This window comes from Eschrichtius robustus, chromosome 1, assembly GCF_028021215.1.
Source record: "Eschrichtius robustus isolate mEscRob2 chromosome 1, mEscRob2.pri, whole genome shotgun sequence".
In the NCBI taxonomy this organism is placed as follows: Eukaryota; Metazoa; Chordata; class Mammalia; order Artiodactyla; family Eschrichtiidae; genus Eschrichtius; species Eschrichtius robustus.
Window position 1 is genome coordinate 62,961,187 of NC_090824.1, and position 20,859 is coordinate 62,982,045.

General features: G+C 37.0%; 1 protein-coding gene across 1 annotated transcript in view; it reads right to left on the bottom strand.

Annotated features, from left to right (window-relative positions):
• Positions 1-18,845, bottom strand: part of BRMS1L (BRMS1 like transcriptional repressor) — a 38,958-nt gene extending 20,113 nt beyond the window's left edge. The window contains exons 1-4 of the mRNA XM_068546038.1: positions 18,479-18,845; positions 12,289-12,379; positions 8,374-8,501; positions 6,507-6,586 (exon numbers count right to left, since the gene is read on the bottom strand). Of these exons, the coding sequence (XP_068402139.1) occupies positions 6,507-6,586; positions 8,374-8,501; positions 12,289-12,379; positions 18,479-18,620 (441 nt within the window). The 5' untranslated portion in view covers positions 18,621-18,845. The remainder of the gene's footprint in view (positions 1-6,506; positions 6,587-8,373; positions 8,502-12,288; positions 12,380-18,478) is intronic.
• Positions 18,846-20,859: the final 2,014 nt, after the last annotated feature.

Consider the following 20,859-nt stretch of genomic DNA (forward strand, 5'->3'; position numbering starts at 1 on the left):
TATTTAGATTCTACTAATGTAGGTATGCATGCTAAAAATTTAAGGTAATCATTAAAATATAGAAATGGAAGGTATGGAGGTAATCATTAAAATAGAAATAGAGGGTATAACTTTATGATGTAATTTTAAAACTCAATAAATCACACATACCTCCCAAAAAAGGTCAGGAAAGAATAAAAAAGGATAAAGCAGAACAAACTGAAAACACAAAATAGGCTGGAATTAAATATCAAAATAATCACCATCAATATAATTAGACTAAATTTATCAGTTAAAAGACAGAGATTGTTAAAAGAGATTTTATTTTAAATCAAGGCTTATGCTATTTACGAGTAATACACCCAAAATACAAGGCCAGAAAAAAGTGAGAAGAAAAAAAAAAGGGTGAAAAAACCTTTTATCAGGAAAATTCCAAGCCAAATAAAACTAGGGTAGCTGTTTTAACTATCAGACAAAATAGACTTTAAGGCAAAAATCACTGTTACAGAGATAGAAGGGTATAAAAAAAAAGGATAAAATGTTACATTTATTAAAAATATAAAAATTCTAAAACATGTGAGTCTGCTAATACAGACTCTCTCTCTCTCTCTCTATAGATATATATAAAGCAAAAACTGATAGAATGAAAGAGATATGGAAAATTAAAAATCCCATTTACAAGAGTATCAAAAATAATAGAATACTTAGGAATAAACTAAAGTGAAAGACCTGTATACTGACAACGTAAAATGTTGATGAAAGAAATTAAAGAAAACACAAATAAGTGGAAAGCCCATGTTTATGGATTGAAAAACTTAATATTGTTATTAAGACTTAATATTGTTATTAAGATATAATATTGTTATTAAGACTTAATATTGTTAAAATGTCCATACTACCCAAAGCAATTTACAAATTCAATGTAACCTCTATCAAAATTCCAATGACTTTTTTTTTACAGAAATAGAAAAAACAATCTTAAAATTCATATGGAAACACAAAGGACCCCAAAGACCCAAAACAATCTTGAGAGAGAAGAACAAAGCTGGAGACCTCACATTTCCTAATTTTAAAATATATTACAAAGCTATCGTAATTTAAAAAATACGGTACTGGCATAAACATTTAGACAAATGGAACAGAATAAAGAGCCGTGAAATAAATCCATGCATACATGGTCAACTGAACTTCAATAACGGTACCAATACTACATAATGGGGAAAGGATAGATCTTCAACAAATGGTGTTGGGAAAACTGGAAAACCACATGCAAAAGAATAAAACTTGACCCTTATCTTACATCATACACAAAAATCAACTCAAAATGGATTAAAGATTTAAATGTAGGACCTAAACTGTAAAACCACTAGAAGAAAATAAGGAGGATAAACTTTACGACATTGGTTTTGGCAATGATTTATTGGATATGACACCAAAAGCACAAACAAGACAACAAAAACAAAAAGATAAGTGGGACTATATCAAAAAAAAAAAAAAAAAGCTTCTGCACAGCAAAGAAACAACTAGAGTGAAAAAGCAACCTAACAGAATGGGAGAAAATATTTGCAAATCATGTATCTAATAGCGGGTTAATATCCAAAATATGTAAGGAACTCGATTTAAAAAATGGGCAAAGGATTTGAATAGACATTTCTGCAAAAAAAACATACAAGTGGCTGATAGGTATGTGAAAAGATGCTCAACATTACTAATCATAAGAAAATGCAAATCAAAATGACAATGAGATATCACTGAATACCTGTTAGGATGCCTATACTCAAAAAACAAAAGATAATAAGTGTTCGTGAGGATATGGAAAAATTGGAACCCTTGTGCACAGTTCGTGGGAATGTAAAATGGTGTGGTCACTGTGAAAAACAGTATGGAGGTTCCCCAAAAACACTAAAAACAGAACTACCATATGGTCCAGCAATCCTACTTCTGAGTATATACCTAAAAGAACTGAAATCAGGGTCTTGAAAAGATATTTGCACTCCTGTGTTCATTGCAGCATTATTCACAATAACCAAAATGTGAAAAACAACCTAAATGTACACTGAAGGATGAATGGATAAAGAAAATGTGATATATACACACAATGAAGTATTATTCATTCTTTAAAAAAAAGAAGGAAACCCTGCCATATGCTACAACATGGAAGAACCTTGAGGACATTATGCTAAGTGAAATAAGCCAGTCACTTAAGGACAAAGATTGCATGATACCAATTATATGAGATATATAAACTAGTCGAACACATAGAAGCAGAGAGTAGAATGGTGGTTGCCAGGGGCTATGGGGAAGGGGAAACAGGGAGTTGCTGTTCAACGGGTATAAAGTTTCAGTTATCTGTGATGGTTAAGTTCTAGAGATCTGCTGTACAACAATGTGCCTAGAGCTAACAATACTATATTACACATTAAAATTTGTTAAGAAGGTAGATCTCATGTTAAGTGTTCTTACCCCAATTTAAAAAAGAGAGAAAGAAAGAGAGAGAGAGGGTTGGGGGTTGGGAAGGAAGAAAGGGGGGAAGGAAGAAGGGAAGAAGGAAGGAAAGAAGGAAGGGAGGACAGAAGACAGAGGAAAAAAGGAAAAAAATAAAACAAAACAAAGAAAAAGATGAAAGAAATTCCATGGGAGATAAGTTTCAACTGGGTGCTCTGGAATCATGAGCATTCAATGTCTCTGGGACTGTACAATCCTTTTTGACCAAAGGAACCTGAGACAGTGGACATGCATTGTGAGGCATCTCATCATTAGCACCTTTGGCCTCCAGATTTCAAATTATGAATGACTTTACTATATTGAAAAGAAGAGTATGTGAATTTTCTTAGGAAATGAAAGAAAACTAATATCAAAAAGAAAATAAAAGAAATAAATACAAGGAGGTATTAACAAATCCACCATCACAGAGAGAAATTCTGCTCACCTCCCTCAGTAACTGAAAGATGAAGCAGACAAAAAACAAAAAGAGTGAGGAAACAATGCACATACTTATATAAATAAATAAATGAATAAATTGAAAGTGTTATGAGGAATGAGATATTTGCAGTTTCAAAGTACTTCTCCACTAAATACTTACTAATCACAATGAGAAAAAGTAAGTATACTGAGAAAAACCTAGAAGACATCACTTAAACCAAGTGATCAGAGTGTACATAACCTATCATGGTACATATCAAAATTGTGCACTGCCTGTTAGAATTCAATGAGAAGAACACAGCATCATTGCTGTGATACTCCTACCAAAGATACAAAACCTGGTTCTAATCATGAAGAAACAGCAGACCAACTCAAAATTGAGGAACATTCTATAATATAACTGGCCTGAAATTTTCAAAAATGTAAAGATCATTAAAAAAACCAAGGGAAGACTGAGGTATTGTTCCACATTGAAGGAGACTGAAGAGACAGGACAATTAAATGCAATGACAAAGATAACATGTGATTCTGAACTGGATCTCTTTGCTATAAAGACTGCTATAGGGAAGACTGCTAAAACTTAAATGGAGTCTGAAGATCAGATGGTAGTAACAATATCAATGTACATTTCCTGATTTTGATGATTTTAGTGTGGTTATGTAAGAGAACATCCCTCATTTGTTTGAAATATTCATTACAGTATTCAGGGGTTATGGAGCATTATGTTGCCAACTCATTCTCACGTTCACCAAAAAAGTTCTTTTGTACCTTCTTGCAACCCTACTATGAGATTGTTCTCAAAAATGCAGCATAAAGACAAGATGTACTAAGCACTAATGGAACGGAAGATTGTAATGTTAAATATATACTTCTATAGAAGAGAAAAATATGGAATATTCCTAACTTATTTTATGAATCTTGGAATCAAAGACAGTACAAGAATTAAAAATTAAATCTCACTTATTAACATAGAAATGAAGCTTCTAAACAAAATATCATCAAAATGAATCTGGTAATGCACAAGAAAAATAATCATTCCAGGAATCAAAGGACAGTTTAACATTAGAAAATACATTAATAATTTAAGTGCAAAAAATATGACTAATTCAACAGACGCAAAGTATTTAATAAAGTCTAACAATATTTATGGAAAATTCTTAGAAAAAAAGAAATAAGTTCCCTTAACTTGATAAAAAGAGTATTTATTAAAACCAAACAGCAAGGGGCTTCCCTGGTGGCGCAGTGGTTGAGAGTCTGCCTGCCAATGCAGGGGACACGGGTTCGAGCCCTGGTCTGGGAAGATCCCACATGCCGCGGAGCAACTGGGCCCGTGAGCCACAATTACTGAGCCTGCGCGTCTGGAGCCTGTGCTCCGCAACAAGAGAGGCCGCGATAGTGAGAGGCCCGCGCACCGCGATGAAGAGTGGCCCCCGCTTGCCGCAACTAGAGAAAGCCCTCGCACAGAAACGAAGACCCAATACAGCCATAAATAAATAAATAAATAAAACAAACTTTAAAAAAAAAAAAAAAAACAAACAGCAAGTATCATACTAATTGGGAAACCATTAGAAGCATTCCCTTAAAATCAAGAACACAATAATGACTGGCTTTCACTGCTTCTATTCCAACATGTACTAGAGGTTCTATCAGTGCCATTAAGACAAGAAAAACAAATAAGAAAAGATCAGAGGACTTCCCTGGTGGCGCAGTGGTTAAGAATCTGCCTGCCACTGCAGGGGACATGGGTTTGATCCCTGGTCCGGGAAGATCCCAGACCCAGAGCAACTAAGCCCGTGTGCCACAACTACTGACCCTGCGCTCTAGAGCCCGAGAGCCACAATTACTGCGCCCACCATGCTGCAACTACTGAAGCCTGCGTGCCTATAGCCCGTGCTCCACAACAAGAGAGGCCACCACAATGAGAAGCCCGCACACCACAACAAAGAGTAGCCCCCGCTTACCGCAACTAGTGAAAGCCCGCGCGCAACAACGAAGACCCAACACAGCCAAAAATAAATAAAATTAAAAAAAAAAAAAAAGAGAGATCAGAAAGGAAGAAAAAAGAAAAAAGTTGCCATTATTCACAAATGACATTATTATCTACATGGACAATCTAAGAATCTGTAATTAAATTATTAAAATTAAGAGAGGTAGATAAGATTGGATATAATATCAATATACAAAATTACTTTTCTATGCAGCAGCAGAAAATAAAAAAGCAATTTTTTAAAAGTTTTTACTAAAAAACAAAAAAAATTAACAATAACAACTGTAAGAAGGAAAAGAGCAAGATAAAATTATTAGGGTATTGAGTGACTAAGACTTACTAGACTGAAAGCTGTAAAAAATGATACTGTGATACTGGTGCAGAAAGAGCCAAACAGACCAATGGAACAAAGGAAAAAAAGCTAAAAACAAGCCAGCACATATGTGGATATTTTCTATAAAAAAGAGATGGGATTGCTGATTAGTGGAAAACAATGAAGAATATAATAAAGAGAGTTGAGAATTACCTATCCATATGCAAAAAAGTAAAATTAGAGCCATACTTTAACCACACATAAAAATTAATTAAAGGCAGTTTAGCAATCTAACTGTTAAAAAGCAAAATTTCAACTTTTAAAAGAAAATACATCATTTTACCTCAAAGTGGGGAAGACACAAAAAGCATCTATCATAAAGGAAAGATGATAAATTCAACTACATTAAAATGTAAAATTTTGTTCATAAGGTCATCAGAAAAAGTGAAAAGATATTCCATTGTCTGGGTAAAAATATTTGCAAAGCATATAACCAGCAATGCATTTGTATCCAGAATATATAAAGAACCTCTACAGTCAATGAGGAAAAGACTAAAAGCCCAAAGTAAAGGCAAAAGATATGAACAGGCACTTCTTAGGAAAGAAAATCCAAGCAGCCAGTAAACACCAAAAGATGTTTCACCTCAATTATAACCAAGAAAATGAAACAAGCTCCATCATTTTTATACCTATATACTCTTAGTATTTTAATGATTTATAAAGATATGGTACATTAAAGTAAGATAAGAATCATCATAGAACGCGTCCTCTTATTTTCACTAGTATACTTATGATCTTATCTAGGTTTTATGAAAAGTTATCTGCAAAATCAGCACTATGTTTTCAAACGCTATTCAAAATAAATGGAACATACAGAATTTATTTTTTCCCCATAGAGAATTTTGCCCTAAGATGTGGAAACAGATCTAGAAATTGAGAAATTAATATAGCCCAACTTTCTAACTGTACTACTGGATATACATTTTTTGAGCCTTGAATATTATACTAATTATACTATTTTCAGTGATGCCAGATGACATAATCATTACAAAGTCTTTTTAAGGTAACAGTTGAAAAACTTCTAAAATTATATCACTTAGCTCTCTCCTATGGTCCTTTCTTTGTGTCCTATTTCCAATACAGCTTCCAGTGCAACTGTATTTAAAAAAAAAAAAATGTACAAGTGCTGAGCTAAAGTACTATTTAATTTTGTTTCATTTAGTTTATTTACTATTTTAACTGCTGTACTCATAAGAAGAGTTGAAGAGTTGAAATCAGCTTAAAAGTTAAGCAAAGTAACAGTACCTCACAATGCTGGCGAGAAGCTTGAATTTCACATTCATATTTGTTCTTTACAGATTCTAAGCAGAGCTCTCTATAGATTCCTGCAACCAAACACAATTACTCTGATTATGTTAGCAATAAGGAGTTTCAATATCACTTCCCTACACGAATTCTGTCCTAACTATTTTATCAGATGAATCAAGAAGAAATTGGCAAGTGAGTCTAACTTTACCTTTAAAAACTAAAAATAAAAGGCTCAGTTAAAATATATATCAAAGAAGACTAGAAAACTAAGAGTTTAAGTGCTAGAAAAAAACTACACTGCAATTTTTAGTCCTTACCCATTTTTCTAAAGAATACTCCTAAATGTTTGATAGAGAATGATTAAAATGAAAATAAAACTCTTCACCTATGAAAAACAATCTCTTGGGATTCATAAGGGAAACAGAGTCAATAAGCTCTGGTTTCTTAATCATATATACTCAAAGTAACAACTGGATACCATAACAATCAAAACCACTAGTTTTTAACTATTATTTATTTTCAGAGTCCAAAGTTTCCAAGAGGATTAAATGTAGAAACTAATATAACAAAATTTATAAACTGATATGAGGTTTGCATGCTCCTAACAGGGCTTTACCTAGAGAATGGATACTCAAGTGAGTTTAACTTAGAGGTACCAAGACAACAGCATAAAATAGGCACCATGGTCATGCAAACATGCCATCACAAAAATGGCAAACAAACAGGTCTAGATGTATATGCTTAACTCTATGCCATAGTTGCCCCTAGAAATGTAATTCTGTTTCTTGTATAGAAAAGGCAAGGGACAGATATCTGGAACTATGCCATCAGCAACACATTCACACACACTACTTTTTGTACAATCAAAAAGTAAAGGAGGCTGCCTAGTAGAAAAGTGAATAATTGACTGAAGTAATATTTCCTAAACATCCACTAAGTCTCACTTAGTGCTTTTAGAATGTCCAGGAAAATTAAGGACATGTTTACTTTTAAGGGTGTGCTAAGCCAATATGCAAAGACAGCAGATTAAGCATCACGTCATCTACATACTTAATATTAAGCACTCAAGAATAAAATTTGGTTTAAGGTGGATTTAGTCCAAAAAGAACCTATTATCAACAATGCCTTAGGTATTATATAACAGGTACATGAGGATCAATTAGTGTCCCTCAAAAAGAAAACAATCAGCATCTCCAGTAATTAAATTTCAGTTTTTAGTTTGACTATGAAAAATCATTAAGTGACCTTCAAATAGATATACCCCTTGTTATGCGTGGTAGGACACAATTCTGAGGCCAGATCCCAGTTACAAACAGAAGACTGAAATTTAACCACACAAATATAGTACATCTTCATTTATTCATAGCCACAAATGAGTCACCAAACTTATCAAAATAAAAAACTCATGACTAAATTGTAGGTTTGAAGGCTAATTCCCTGTTCTTTAACATCCTGATCAAACATTTAAAAAATGTTTTTACAAATAAAAAATCCTTATCACTCTTACAGATGAAAAATACTAAGAGGACTTAAATTGAACCTTAATAGGAAATTAAACTGCGATAGTAACAGTATCTCTTAATGAAAGTATCATGGTTTCTAATTGTTTCACATGTGGAAGTACCCTCTCAACAACACTGTGAGCAATTTGAGGGCTTTTTTTCTTTTTTCAAGCCCCTACAGTAGCAGAGAAAAGCATGAGGCATTTAATAAATAACTGTGGGCTGACTGACAGTGAAATACTCTGGTCAATGTAAATACAGTTGTACTTCCATTAACAACAACCGCTCACTTGATAAACACCTTTTAAGTCTATTGAAGAGTTCATATTCTACTATATGGAAAAGATGTTTCACTTTCCTACCTGCTACCTTTGTACGAATTTGCATATTTTCTTGTAAAGTTGCCAGTGGTTCCAAATATTCTGGTGCTTTTCCAGCTATGACTTCTTGTAGTTTTGCATCCACCTGACTTAATCGTTCTTTATAAAGTCTTAACAAAGCAAAAATTAAGATATTAATTTTAAAAGCCCAACAAAGGCTAACAATTTACCACTTCTATACATTCTCTTCTTAATATCATTCATATTCTAATAGCCTACCAAATGTATTTTTGCCTTGATCTCAAGTGAAGAGAAGAACGCAGTTACATTACTTGACTTTATGCACATAATCACAAAGAAATGTCTTTCTATTTTTTAGATATATCACTCTTTAATGGTTAACTTACAATACAAAAAATACAACTGAAATAACCACTTTTGGTCACTCTAGATGTTTTTGTTTTAACTGCAGAATAAATCAATTCTAAGAGACACTGAGTTTAAAAAAAAATCATTTTGAATAATTTAGATACAGGCATTACTAGCTGTCAAAAATAAATAATTCCCTGTCTCCTCTCAAAGTTTCCTGAAAAGCAGTCAGTATTACAATATGCAGCCTACTTGATTTTTAAAAGAACAAAGAGGAAGTAGAGTGATGAAGGTAAAACCAATGGCTAGAGAACTTGTGATCTGGCATACTCAGTTCTTCTAGACTGCAAATGAAGAAGCTATAACAATATGAGTTGCTCAACAGATGGGGAAGTGAAAAGTGGGGCAAGGAATCCCTGTTGCTCTATTTATGAGTCCACATACAAATACTCCTAATTTACCAGCTGTCATCCCAATACCTTTAGCTTGATTATCAAAGACAGTATGTGAGACAACTCAATGTTTATTTTTAGCAATAATCCTGCAGGACAGAACTAACTCTTTTTTAACAGGAAAATGTTTAAATTGTCGTTCTTTATGAAAGGCACTTCTAACCCTGGTTTTGTGGCATTTCAAGGATATCCTAAAATTTCAAAGCAGACAAACAATTTAAGATTATTTTGTAAAATTTTTTTGGCCATTTATTACTCATCATAGGTGAAGAATATGTCATATACATCACAAGGATGGAATCTAGTAACTTCCAAAAGAAACCACTGCTTATGCTTGTAGGTGTTAGTATAAATAGCAGTTGGCTATTGAAAACATGATGCTACCTGGCTTTCATATAAAATTCCACTCTTTCCTCTTGAAAATATAAACTAATACAATTAAGGCAACTAATATTAATTGTCTATTATTGGTCATTATAATTAGCATAGAGATTTATACAATGATTCTAAAGGAATAAAGCAAATTTGAGTGTTAATACAATAACTATTCTTTTTTTTAAACAAAAAGGGAAAAATTATCTGAATTAACTGTCAAAATAATACATTATCACATCTGGGTTAAATTTTTCTAAAACTCAACATACAATGTGTAAAGTCAGAAAAGTACAACATGATACTTATAGTTTTTGAACTTATAAATACAACTTCAGGCAAAATGCTAAAAATCTGATAAAAAAGATGACTGTCCCTGAAAAACATCAAACTCATACAAAATATTGATAAGGTATCCTGAATAGGTGAACATCTTGAATGAAGAGGATATGTGAATTAACAATATTCTATTAGCTCACTTTTAAAAGAATAGATTCCTCAAAATCAGTATAATTTCTACAGCCTTGGAATCCAAGTATAAACTCATCAAAGGCAAGGATCATGAGTCCCTCAGCAGCAACCACAATACTATTCACAGAATAGAAGCTCAATTAATGTTTGTTGGATGTTGAACACTGAAATGAATGGAAACTTGGATGGCACAAGTTCCTCTATCTTTTTAAGGAGGTGGAAGAACTCACCTTCCACCATTTTACAAACTGCAAATTGTGGATTTTCTACCTTAGGAAAGGACTGCTACTGTGCCCTGTAGTAGCAGAACAGGCAAAGCAGGATATTTATTACTATTACTATTATTTTTATTATATTACCCACCTCTTCCAAAGAGGATTTGAGACAGCTTACAGAGATACACAGTATGACAAGATAAAAATAAAAAACAAGCAATGGGGCAAGACAAAAAAATAATTATAAACCTGGTGCCAAGATTTTTCTTTTCTAAAACATATTTCTAGATTCCAATTCCTTGAGAAAGAATCCTATTAAATAGTGGTAATGGGTCTACTTTTAACACTTTCAGAAATGAATAAAGCTGGTAGGGGGAACTGGCTGGTGGTCATAGTGAGCCATGAGAAAGTAAAAATCAAGACAATTGCCTGCCCCAAGGTGAACAAGATTAGACAAAATTACTCACTAGACGCAAAGTTCTCCTACGTAATATATTATACTAGAGCTTTACAACAATTTTCATTTCTTGGATAACCATAAAAGGCACTTTAAAAGCTCAATAGGTATATCTTAAATAATTGTTTAAGAATTATTCATTCACGGATTACTTGTGCTAAAATACAAAAATACAAATTTGCTTCCTCTTTTCCAGAATGATCCCAAATGAACTGAATGAACTCTCCATGTTGCCCAAATAATGGATTCCTGGGGATCCAAACTATTTTAATTTCAAATTAATAATATAAATCTTTAGAATAAGAAAATATCATGTTTTTTAAAGCCAAAATTTTAAACCTTGGATTATTTTGGATTGCTTATATTAACTTGTTGCACTAGCATGGAACGTTATCTATATATTCATCTCTAATACCAATGAAAGTTAAGACCAGAAATGGCATAAATCCAGCAGGATTCATATGGTAACCAAATCTGTCTTATTTAAGTCTGGCAATTCCAGATATTAAATGGGCTTTCATCTCTTCTTTGGGCCTCTCTAGGGAAGAAGTAGGAGAAAAGGAATAAGCAGCAAAATCACGAAGGATTCATAAACTGAAGAGCCAGCTTCTGAATAAGTTAAGGTGTCTATAGTCTCAGAAGTTTCTCACTTCCATTTACAATTCCTAAAATGTAGCATGTCCCATAACCTCGCCAGCAAGTTCCAAACTGAAAGCTCACCTTTAAGATTTTTTTTAATCCGCATCTGCATCTATTCTGTTCTCTCAAATCACTGGGGCCCATTCTTGCGTTACCAACTTTACATAAGAGTTCTGGCATTATAAGGAGGGGAAAAAAAATAGTATCTAATAAACACACACTACATGCCAGGCAAATGGCTGAGAATTTTACATACTGCTCATTCAATCTTTACAGTAGATAATAAAGAATCTCTTATTATACCTTTGAAATCTGTCAAGAAAGCCTGGATTCAGAGCCTATGCTCTTTCTATTCCACTACAGTTCCTCCAAAGTAATGTGCCTTAGTGGAAGGGACACCATAGCACTTTCTGCACTAGGAGGCAGAAAGCCTGGCTTAATTTATCACTTTCTGAAGAACTATGAACAAATCACTTAACCTCTCTAAGCATCAATCTTCTCACGTGTAAATTAGAGATAAGACTATCTCCCAACCTTACAGAGAAGCAAACTAAATAATGCATGTGAAAACACATAATGTATATATTACCCAATGTTAAGATATAAACAAAAATCACTATGCCATCTTTGGGAAATATCTCTCTTATTCTCACAATTTTAAAATGCTATCTTTATCCAATTATTTAACAAAGGAATGAATGAAGCAGATTAGAATCAAGGGTGCAACAACCCAGGAAAACATTTTCATTACCAACCCCACATAAAAATCTTATTATATCCCCCCAAAAAACAGCCTCAAAACCCTTGATTAGTTAATGAGGTCTTCAGCAGGCAAACAACAGTCGAAGCCTTTTTCAGATCAGTCGGTCCCATAAAATACGAAAAGGAAAATAGTCTAGAGTGAATATAATTTCTCTCATGCTAGTGTACACGTGACAAGGTTGAGATTCGGTGACAATGACCTTCTGAAGTCACTACTTACTGATCCTTGAGATCGGTAAACTGTTTTTCAAGATTGGACATTTCATCTAAACATTCCATTCTTCTTCTTTCACAGTCTTCATCATCCATTTCTGTTAGTAAAAGGCAAATATCAAAGATAAAATTAATTTTATGTTCCAAATATATCTGAATGTTAACTCAAATGGTAAAAAAAAAAAAGAAAAAACTGAAATATGAAGTTAGATATGCAAGGCCTATATTCAGTCTTAAAATACATATTTACCAAAAATAATTTCCACTTTAGATTTTAACCTAAAGTACAGATGAATTAAAACTATAACAGTCTCTAGACCTTCTTATTTTTATTCATTTTTAAATCATTTTAAAGGGCTGACATTAAACTGTGACTATGAAGTAATTAACCCACTTTTGGTCTGTTTTCCACCAAATCACGAAAACTTAAGCACCAAGATGTTTATGTCCTTTAAAGGTTAATATTGCTCAAACACACTTACGGAATTCTTCTTTCAGCACTGCTCACATAGATGATTTGCCAGTCAAATAAAAAAGAAGACTAATCTCATTATGTTTACCACAGAATATCTTGGTCTCCTACTCTTATATTCCCATTGATCCCTCTCCCCAAATTACTGTCAGTCAGTGAGAAAGAGGAAAATAAGAAAAACAAGCAAACTTTTCAAGGAAAGCAACTGTTAGTTACCAGCTCTGTCCTATATTTCATATCTTCTATTTTTACATCACATACAGTTGACAACATCAGAATAATTGAAGCTCAAAATGATGTGCATATTGATCATCATCAAATAAAGGTCAAACTATGAGAAAGAGTTAAATTATATTCAGTTATCTTTGAATAGTGAGGAAGCATACAATTTTTTTTTAACTTTTCTGAAACAGATTAAAATTATTTCTGGCTCCTAATAGCTTATTCCTTGGCTATTTAAAACGTGGTCCCTCAAGATGACTCACTCCCCAATATCTCTGGATAGTTTTTCTGTAGCCTTAGGACTGGCCCAGTACCAAGGTTGGAGAAGCATAAAACTGTGGAAGTTTAACATGCAAGACATATGGTAGAAAAGAAATGCTTTCACAACATGCAAAACTGCAAAACTGATTTAAATAATTTCTTTGCACTTAAAAAATCTGACTTGTAGTTCAAATTATTATTACATTTTTCACAAATTAAGTTGTTCATTACTTTCTGGGATAGAATAAAAAACAGTGAAAAATCACAAGGGTCAACATAAAAATTAGAGAGGCAGAATTTTAGTAAATAGATGTCATTTTGTGAGATCCTAGCTCCCATAAAAATTAAAATAAAAAAAAAAAACAAAGAACACTTGAAGATAAAATGTTTTACAGATCTAGGAAATGTATTCACATATAGTATAGACGTTCTTTCTCTGTATTCCTCACTTTTGAAATCTCACCTATTTTCATGACTAGGCAGATGACTTCCAAATTATGCTTCCCATACCAGGCAGGTCCCAACGCCACATTTCCACCTGTCAGTTGGGCACTCTGACTTAAATATACCATCAGGACCTCAAAAACATGTCTGTAATACTCTATCGTCCACCTTCATCTCAAATCTTTTACTTTTCTATTTCTGTTCATGGTACCACCATTCTCCTTGTATCTGGGTTTTTCTTCTTACCTTGACTCTTAAACTTGTAGTCATCAATCCCACTTTCTGCTTTTTTTGAAATCTTTCACATCTATATCTTTTCCTTTTCTAGCTCAAATCCTTCTCCCAACCAAACTGGTTTTCTCACTTTTTTGAATAAGCCTTAAGCTCTGGCCTTTGCACTTTTTCTTATATTCCTCCTTCTATAGCAGGGGTCCCCAACCCCCGGGCCATAGACTGGTACCACATTAGGAACCGGTCCCCACAGCAGGAGGTGAGCGGTGAGCAAGCAAAACTTCATCTGTATTTACAACCCCTCCCCATCACTCGCATTACCGCCTGAGCTCCACCTCCTGTCAGATCAGTGGCAGCATTAGATTCTCATAGGAGCTCGAACCCTACTGTGAACTGCGCATGCAAGGGATCTAGGTTGCGTGCTCCTTATGAGAATCTAATGCCTGATGATCTGAGGTGGAGCTGAGGCGGTGATGCTAGCGCTGGGGAGCGGCTGCGAATACAGATTATCATTAGCAGATAAGTTTGCACAGAGACCATAATAAATCAATTGCTTGCAGACTCATATCAAAACCCTGTCAGTGGGACTTCCCTGGTGGCACAGTGGTTAAGAACCCACCTGTCAATGCAGGGGACATGGATTCTATCCCTGGTCCAGGAAGATCCCACATGCTGCAGAGCAACTAAGCCCATGCGCCACAACTACTGAGCCTGCACGCCACAACTACTGAGCCCACACACCGCAACTACTGAAGCCCGCATGCTCTAGGGCCCGTGCTCAGCAACAAGAGAAGCCACCGCAATAAGAAGCCCGTGCACTGCAATGAAGAATAGCCCCCATTTGCCGCAACTAGAGAAAGCCTGCGTGCAGCAACGAAGACCCAACACAGCCAAAAAATAAGTAAAATTAAAAAAATTTTTTTTAAAAACCCTATCAGTGAGTGGCAAGTGACAATTAAGCTGCATCTGATGGCAGGCTTTATAGTGGCAAGTGAGTTGATGTACTTCAATTGTACAGCTGCATCTTGTGGCAGGCTTTAAGTCAGAATCCGACACTTATTTTAGTCCGTGCATGGCCCACCCATTATTTTATTTACCACTTCCGTCCGTGCCTCTTTCCCGCACTGCGCACTTGTCTCAGTCACAGTTTTGGTATGCCCACAAGCTAACCTTAGCCAAAGTGAGTAAAAACAGATATCGCTGGAGAGCTTCTTTGAAAAGGGGGAAAGACCCAATGATGAGACAGCAGAAGACCCTAAGACTACCAACAAAAAGAAAGCTGAGTTTAAAAAAAATACCAAGAGTCCTACTTAAATTACAGGTTCGTTGCAACAGGTGATTTACATTTTCCAAGCCCACTTTGTATAATATGTGGCGACCGGCTATCCAACGAAGCCATAAAACCTTCAAAACTGCTTCGCCACATGGACAGCAAGCACCCTGCATTAAAAGACAAGCCTTTGGAGTTTTTCAAAAGAAAAAAACGTAAACACAAAGAACAGAAGCAATTACTGAAGGCCACCACTTCATCAAATGTGTCTGCACTGAGAGCATCATTCTTAGTGGCTAAACGCATTGCTAAAGCTAAGAAGCCTTTTACTATTGGTGAAGAGTTGATCTTGCCTGCTGCTAAGGACGTTTGTCGTGAACTTTTAGGAGAGGATGCAGTTCAAAAGGTGGCATGTGTTCCTCTTCCGGCTAGCACCGTAACTAGATGAATTGATGAAATAGCACAGGATATCAAGGCACAATTGTTAGGATTAATGAGTCACCGTGGTACACAATCCAGGTTGATGAATCTACCAATATTGACAACAGGGCAACAATGCTTGTTTTTGTGCGATATATTTTTCAGGAGGATGTGCATGAGGGTATGTTATGTGCACTCTTGTTGCCAACCAACACCACAGCTGCAGAACTATTCAAGTCTTTGAATGATTACATATCAGGAAAACTGAATTGGTCATTTTGTGTCGGTATATGCACAGACGGAGCGGCTGCCAAGACTGGACGGCTTTCTGGTTTCACTACTCGGGTCAAAGAGGTCGCTTTTGAATGTGAGTCTACGCACTGTGTCATCCATAGAGAAATGCTGGCTAGCCAAAAAATGTCACCTGAACTTAACAACATTTTTCAGGATATGATTAAAATTATCAACCACATTAAAGTACATGTCCTTAACTCACGTCTCTTCATGCAGCTCTGTGAGGAGATGGACGCAGAGCACACACGTCTTCTCTTATACACAGAAGTGAGATGGCTTTCTAAAGGTAGATCACTGGCCAGAGTTTTTGAGTTATGAGAGCTGCTCCAGAGATTTCTTTTAGAAAAACATTCACCAACGGCAGCACATTTCAGTGACACAGAATGGGTCGCAAAACTTACTTGTGTGACATATTCAACCTGCTCAACAAACTCAATCTGTCACTTCAGGGGAGAACGACAACTGTGTTCAAGTCGGCAGATAAAGTGGCTGCATTCAAAGCCAAACTGGAATTATGGGGGCGACGAGTGAACAATGGGATTTCTGACATGTTTCAAACATTAGCAGAGATTTTGAAAGAGACTGAACCAGGGCCTTCTTTCTCCCAGCTGGTGCATGATCACCTATCTCAGCTTTCTAAAGAGTTGAGCATTACTTCCCAACCACAAAAGACCCCCAAACTGGGAAGAAATGGATCCACGACCCATTTGTGAATAAGCCAGGTGAAATCGACTTTGTCCATGCTAGAAGAGGATCAACTGCTTGAGATCGCAAATGACGGTGGCCTTAAAAGTATGTTTGAGACAACTTCAAATCTCCATACGGTCTGGATTAAAGTCAAGGCGGAATATCCTGAAATTGCCACAAAAGCACTGAAAAGCCTGCTTCCATTTCCAACATCCTATCTTCATGAAGCAGGGTTTTCTGCAGTGACAGAAGCCAAAACGAGATCACGGAGTAGACTGGACATAAGCAACACACTTCTGGTGTCACTGTCTCCCATCACCCCCAGATGGGACCATCTAGCTGCAGGAAAACAAGCTCAGGGCTCCCAGTGACTCTGCATTATGGTGAGTTGCATAATTATTTCATTGTATATTACAATGTAATAATAATAGAAATAAAGTGCACAATAAATGTAATGCGCTTGAATCATCCCTAAACCATCCCCCCCTCCCCGGTCCGTGGAAAAATTATCTTCCACGAAACTAGTCCCTGGTTCCAAAAAGGTTGGGGACCGCTGTTCTATACAAACACCTGAACATTACCACTCCAATCCAAATTCTACCCATTCTTCGAGGTAATTTAGTTAACCCCACCTTCCTCATCTAGCCTTTGCTGACCACCCTATACTGAAAAGATTTCCTCTGCTCAATTCCTACAGTATTGTTTATAGTTAAGCATTTGTTTGGCAATTTAATCAAGTGGTGACCTATGACAGCTCTTTAATTGCAGTTAGATTATAACTATTTATAGCTCACAATGAGTAGAACCCAGTAATGCACAAGGAAGTCACTCAGAAATAATTATTTTGGGGTGGTTGATTTATTGACTGAAATTACATACTTCCATGGAGGTTTCCTTTGAAAGGGAAACCTGAAAAGAGGGTGTCAGGGTGCTGACAGACTGTCATCAACCTGTCATCAATCCTTGCTTCACATGGCCAAAATCAAGACAAGACAAAGAAATACGTCTCATCTTCATCATAGGATAAAAGGAAAAGAATCCAGGTAATCACAAATTCCATTTTTTTTAAAATAACCATTACTAAAAGTTTGCAAAAATTCACTTGTGGTGTTAACCTGCCCTCCTCTACCTCACCCCACCTCCCCCCCTCAAAAACCCGAAAAAACAAAAAACAAACCTAAAATAGCCCAAAGTTAGAAAAGATTGCAGGAAAGAAAGGATTTGGAGAATTTCAAAGTTGCCAAAAATCAGCCAATTTATAAGCATATGAAGATCCCCAACCACCCCTGATGTTAGGCTCTTCTTAGTCTTGACAAGTGCAGAGAGATGCTGTAAACGGTCCAGCTCCCACGTCAGCCCCTCGAAAGAGCACTAATATCAAGTGCTGACTGACACGCTGACTTGGAAGCTGAGATTAATAAATTCTAAACCAGCCAAGAGCCAATACAAATCTACCCTCGGCTCCGACAACCCACCCACGTTGACAAGTAACAGTTGCAAAGGTGCAAAATAAGAAGTCGGTGGTCTGGGGAGAGGAGGCATTTGCAGGGTCTCCCAGACAAGATGCGGCACATTCCTCGCTCCGGAGAGCCCCGGGCACTACCCGGAGATCCCAAGGGCGGGGCGGACCGCGAGCAGGACCGCGCAGCGTACGGGAGCTGGGCGAGTCCAGGCCCGCGCCCTGCCCCGCCCCGCCCCGTCAACTGGGACCCGCCAGGAGCCGGGCAGCGCCCAGCGAACAGTCCGGGTGCCACGGAGAGCTGGGAGCCAGTCTCCGCCCCTTCCCTCTCTCCCCTCCCCGCTCTCCCAGCAGGACGCAGCTGCCCGGCGTGTGGAGAGCGGCCTGTCGCTAGCCTGGCGCGAGGACTCGGGGTCCCAGCCCGCTGGGTCGCGTACCTGAGCTATCTCCATCCTCGGAGACCGACGAGCTCTCGGTGTCCTCGTCCTCGGAGCTGCTCCCCTCGTTTTCGGCGTAGTCCACCTCCATCTCATCGTGATGGTTCGTCTCCTTCTTATCCCCTCGGGAATGGACTGGCATTTTCCAGCCGCGCCGTCGCTTCCCACTCCCGGCGCCCAGCCCGGCCACCGCCGCTTCAGTGAAGGGCGCGCCGAACGCCCCGACCCACCCGGCGGCCGAGCTTTTTCTGAACCCCCTCGGCTCCTCCCCGCCCCCGCCGGAGCCTCACAACCTAACCCACAGGCTTTGCGGTGGGAGCTCTGCCATTGGTGGAGGCAGTCCTCCGAGCCTGGGGCTGGGGGCTTGTCCTGCTCGGATCCGGTTGGTTGCCGGTAATTACGGCGCGGCCTCGCGGTATGTGTCGGGAGTTGTAGTCCTTACTGCTCAGACCTGCAGGGGCCGCCGGCTTCCAAGGTTCAACAGTCCTGATCACTTCTCCCCTCTGGACTTCAAGTCCCACAACGCACGAAAGCTGCCAGAGTCGATCGCAGTTTATAAACTAAACAGAAACAGATTGTGAGAATTTGGTCTGTATTTATTCTTTTCCCGCCAAGTAATTGTCTGAGCTCCCAGGCCATCCAAGATGTTTCTGTCAGACGAAAAGGTCTTTTGCCTGAGGTTTTTTCCTCCTCTTTGAGGATACGGGAACTGGAGAAATGTCTCTTTACCTAAGCACTTTTATTACCACTAATAAACTATTATTTAATTAATTTCTGCAGGCAACTTGCACTTTCTATGTTGCACAAAAGTCTTTAAATTGTTCTTGAAACTTTTGCAATCCATAATATGGAAGGAAAGGAAGTTTTATCTTGGCACTTTTCTCTAGTATGTTTTTGCATTATTTTTTACCATTTGCAGCCTGAAAATGCGACCAATCTTAACTTCAGTTTTCAAAGAAAAATACATATTTGACTTAATGAAATGTTATATTTTCTCAATGGTAGGGATGGTAGACAAGGAAAACTCATTAAATATAATAATAATAACATACTAATTGACCACTTTTACTCTATATCAGGTACCCTGGTAAGTTCTTTAAATGAGTTATATTGAGTTAAATTCTCAATTTAGTAGCCCTGAGGTAGGTGCTATTATTATACCCATTTTACAGATGAGGAAACTTTACTTGCAGACAAACCTAAAAACGGTATTTTATCAATTATAAAGACAGGGCTTCTTCCTGAAGTGGCAATTTGCTATTGAAAGAGATTTCATAGAATATTGTGGGTTGTACAGCATTTCTCAAACACAAGGCCCAAAGACATTTGACAGAGAATGGTAAGAGTATCCAAGCATAAATGCATTAAAGTTAGATTTGGAATTTAATGACAGAAAACATTTCAAGGGCTATACATCTCTTGGCTTAAATCCAAATTATGGGGCTTTTATTATCTAGTATCAGCCTACTTGTCAGCTTACTCTTCTTACTGTAGTCTCCAAAACTGCACTCCTCAATTGATAAACACACAAATTGTTTCCCATTTCAATGTTTTTGCATATCCTATTCTCTCTGCAACCCTCTTCCACTCCTTTTTTTCAAAGCCACTTTCTTGACAACATTCATCACCAGCAGCACCTCCACCATTCAGTACACACTCCTGTTCCTTCAGGCTGCTACTATACTTTCTACTTTGCAACTTTGTACTTGTTTCTGTCACACTGTATTGTGAATTGTTTAGCAGATGCATCTCACCTATTGGATTGTGAATTCCTTGAGAACAGGGACTGTCTTAGTCTGGGATGCAATTTCAGAGGCAAGCATGTGAGTACATGCACGTACATTATGTGAGTGGTGTGGACTAAAGCGGGGCAGCTGCTTTTAGCTCCAGCTAATCGTTGCTACATCAGAATTCTGGCCTAGATGTCAGACCTTCCAGTTTTCAAGAGAAACTGGAAATTTAGATCTCTGTGAAATAACGAGATTTGTAAACATTATCTCAAGTGCATTTTTTTTTTTTTGCTGTTGTTTTGGTTTGGTTTGGTTTATTAAACTCCAGACCAAACAAAAACAGCTGTGGGTAAAATCCCTGGCCTCTGTTAATCTCTGTTATATCAGCAGCTAGCAGAGTATGTGCTAAATAGTAACAGTCGCTTAGATTTCTGGTCACTTTATGTGCCAAGCACTGTTACATGCTTTAAGTACATTAATTCATTTAATCCTTGTAACAACTCTATGAAGTAGATATAATTATGCCTTCCATTTTGTAGATGTGGAAACTGAAGCTCAGAGCAGTTAGGTTACTTGGCCAAGGCCACACAGCTAATAAATAGCAGATTTAAGATTTGAATTTGAGTAGTCTGACATCAGAGCCTGCACTCA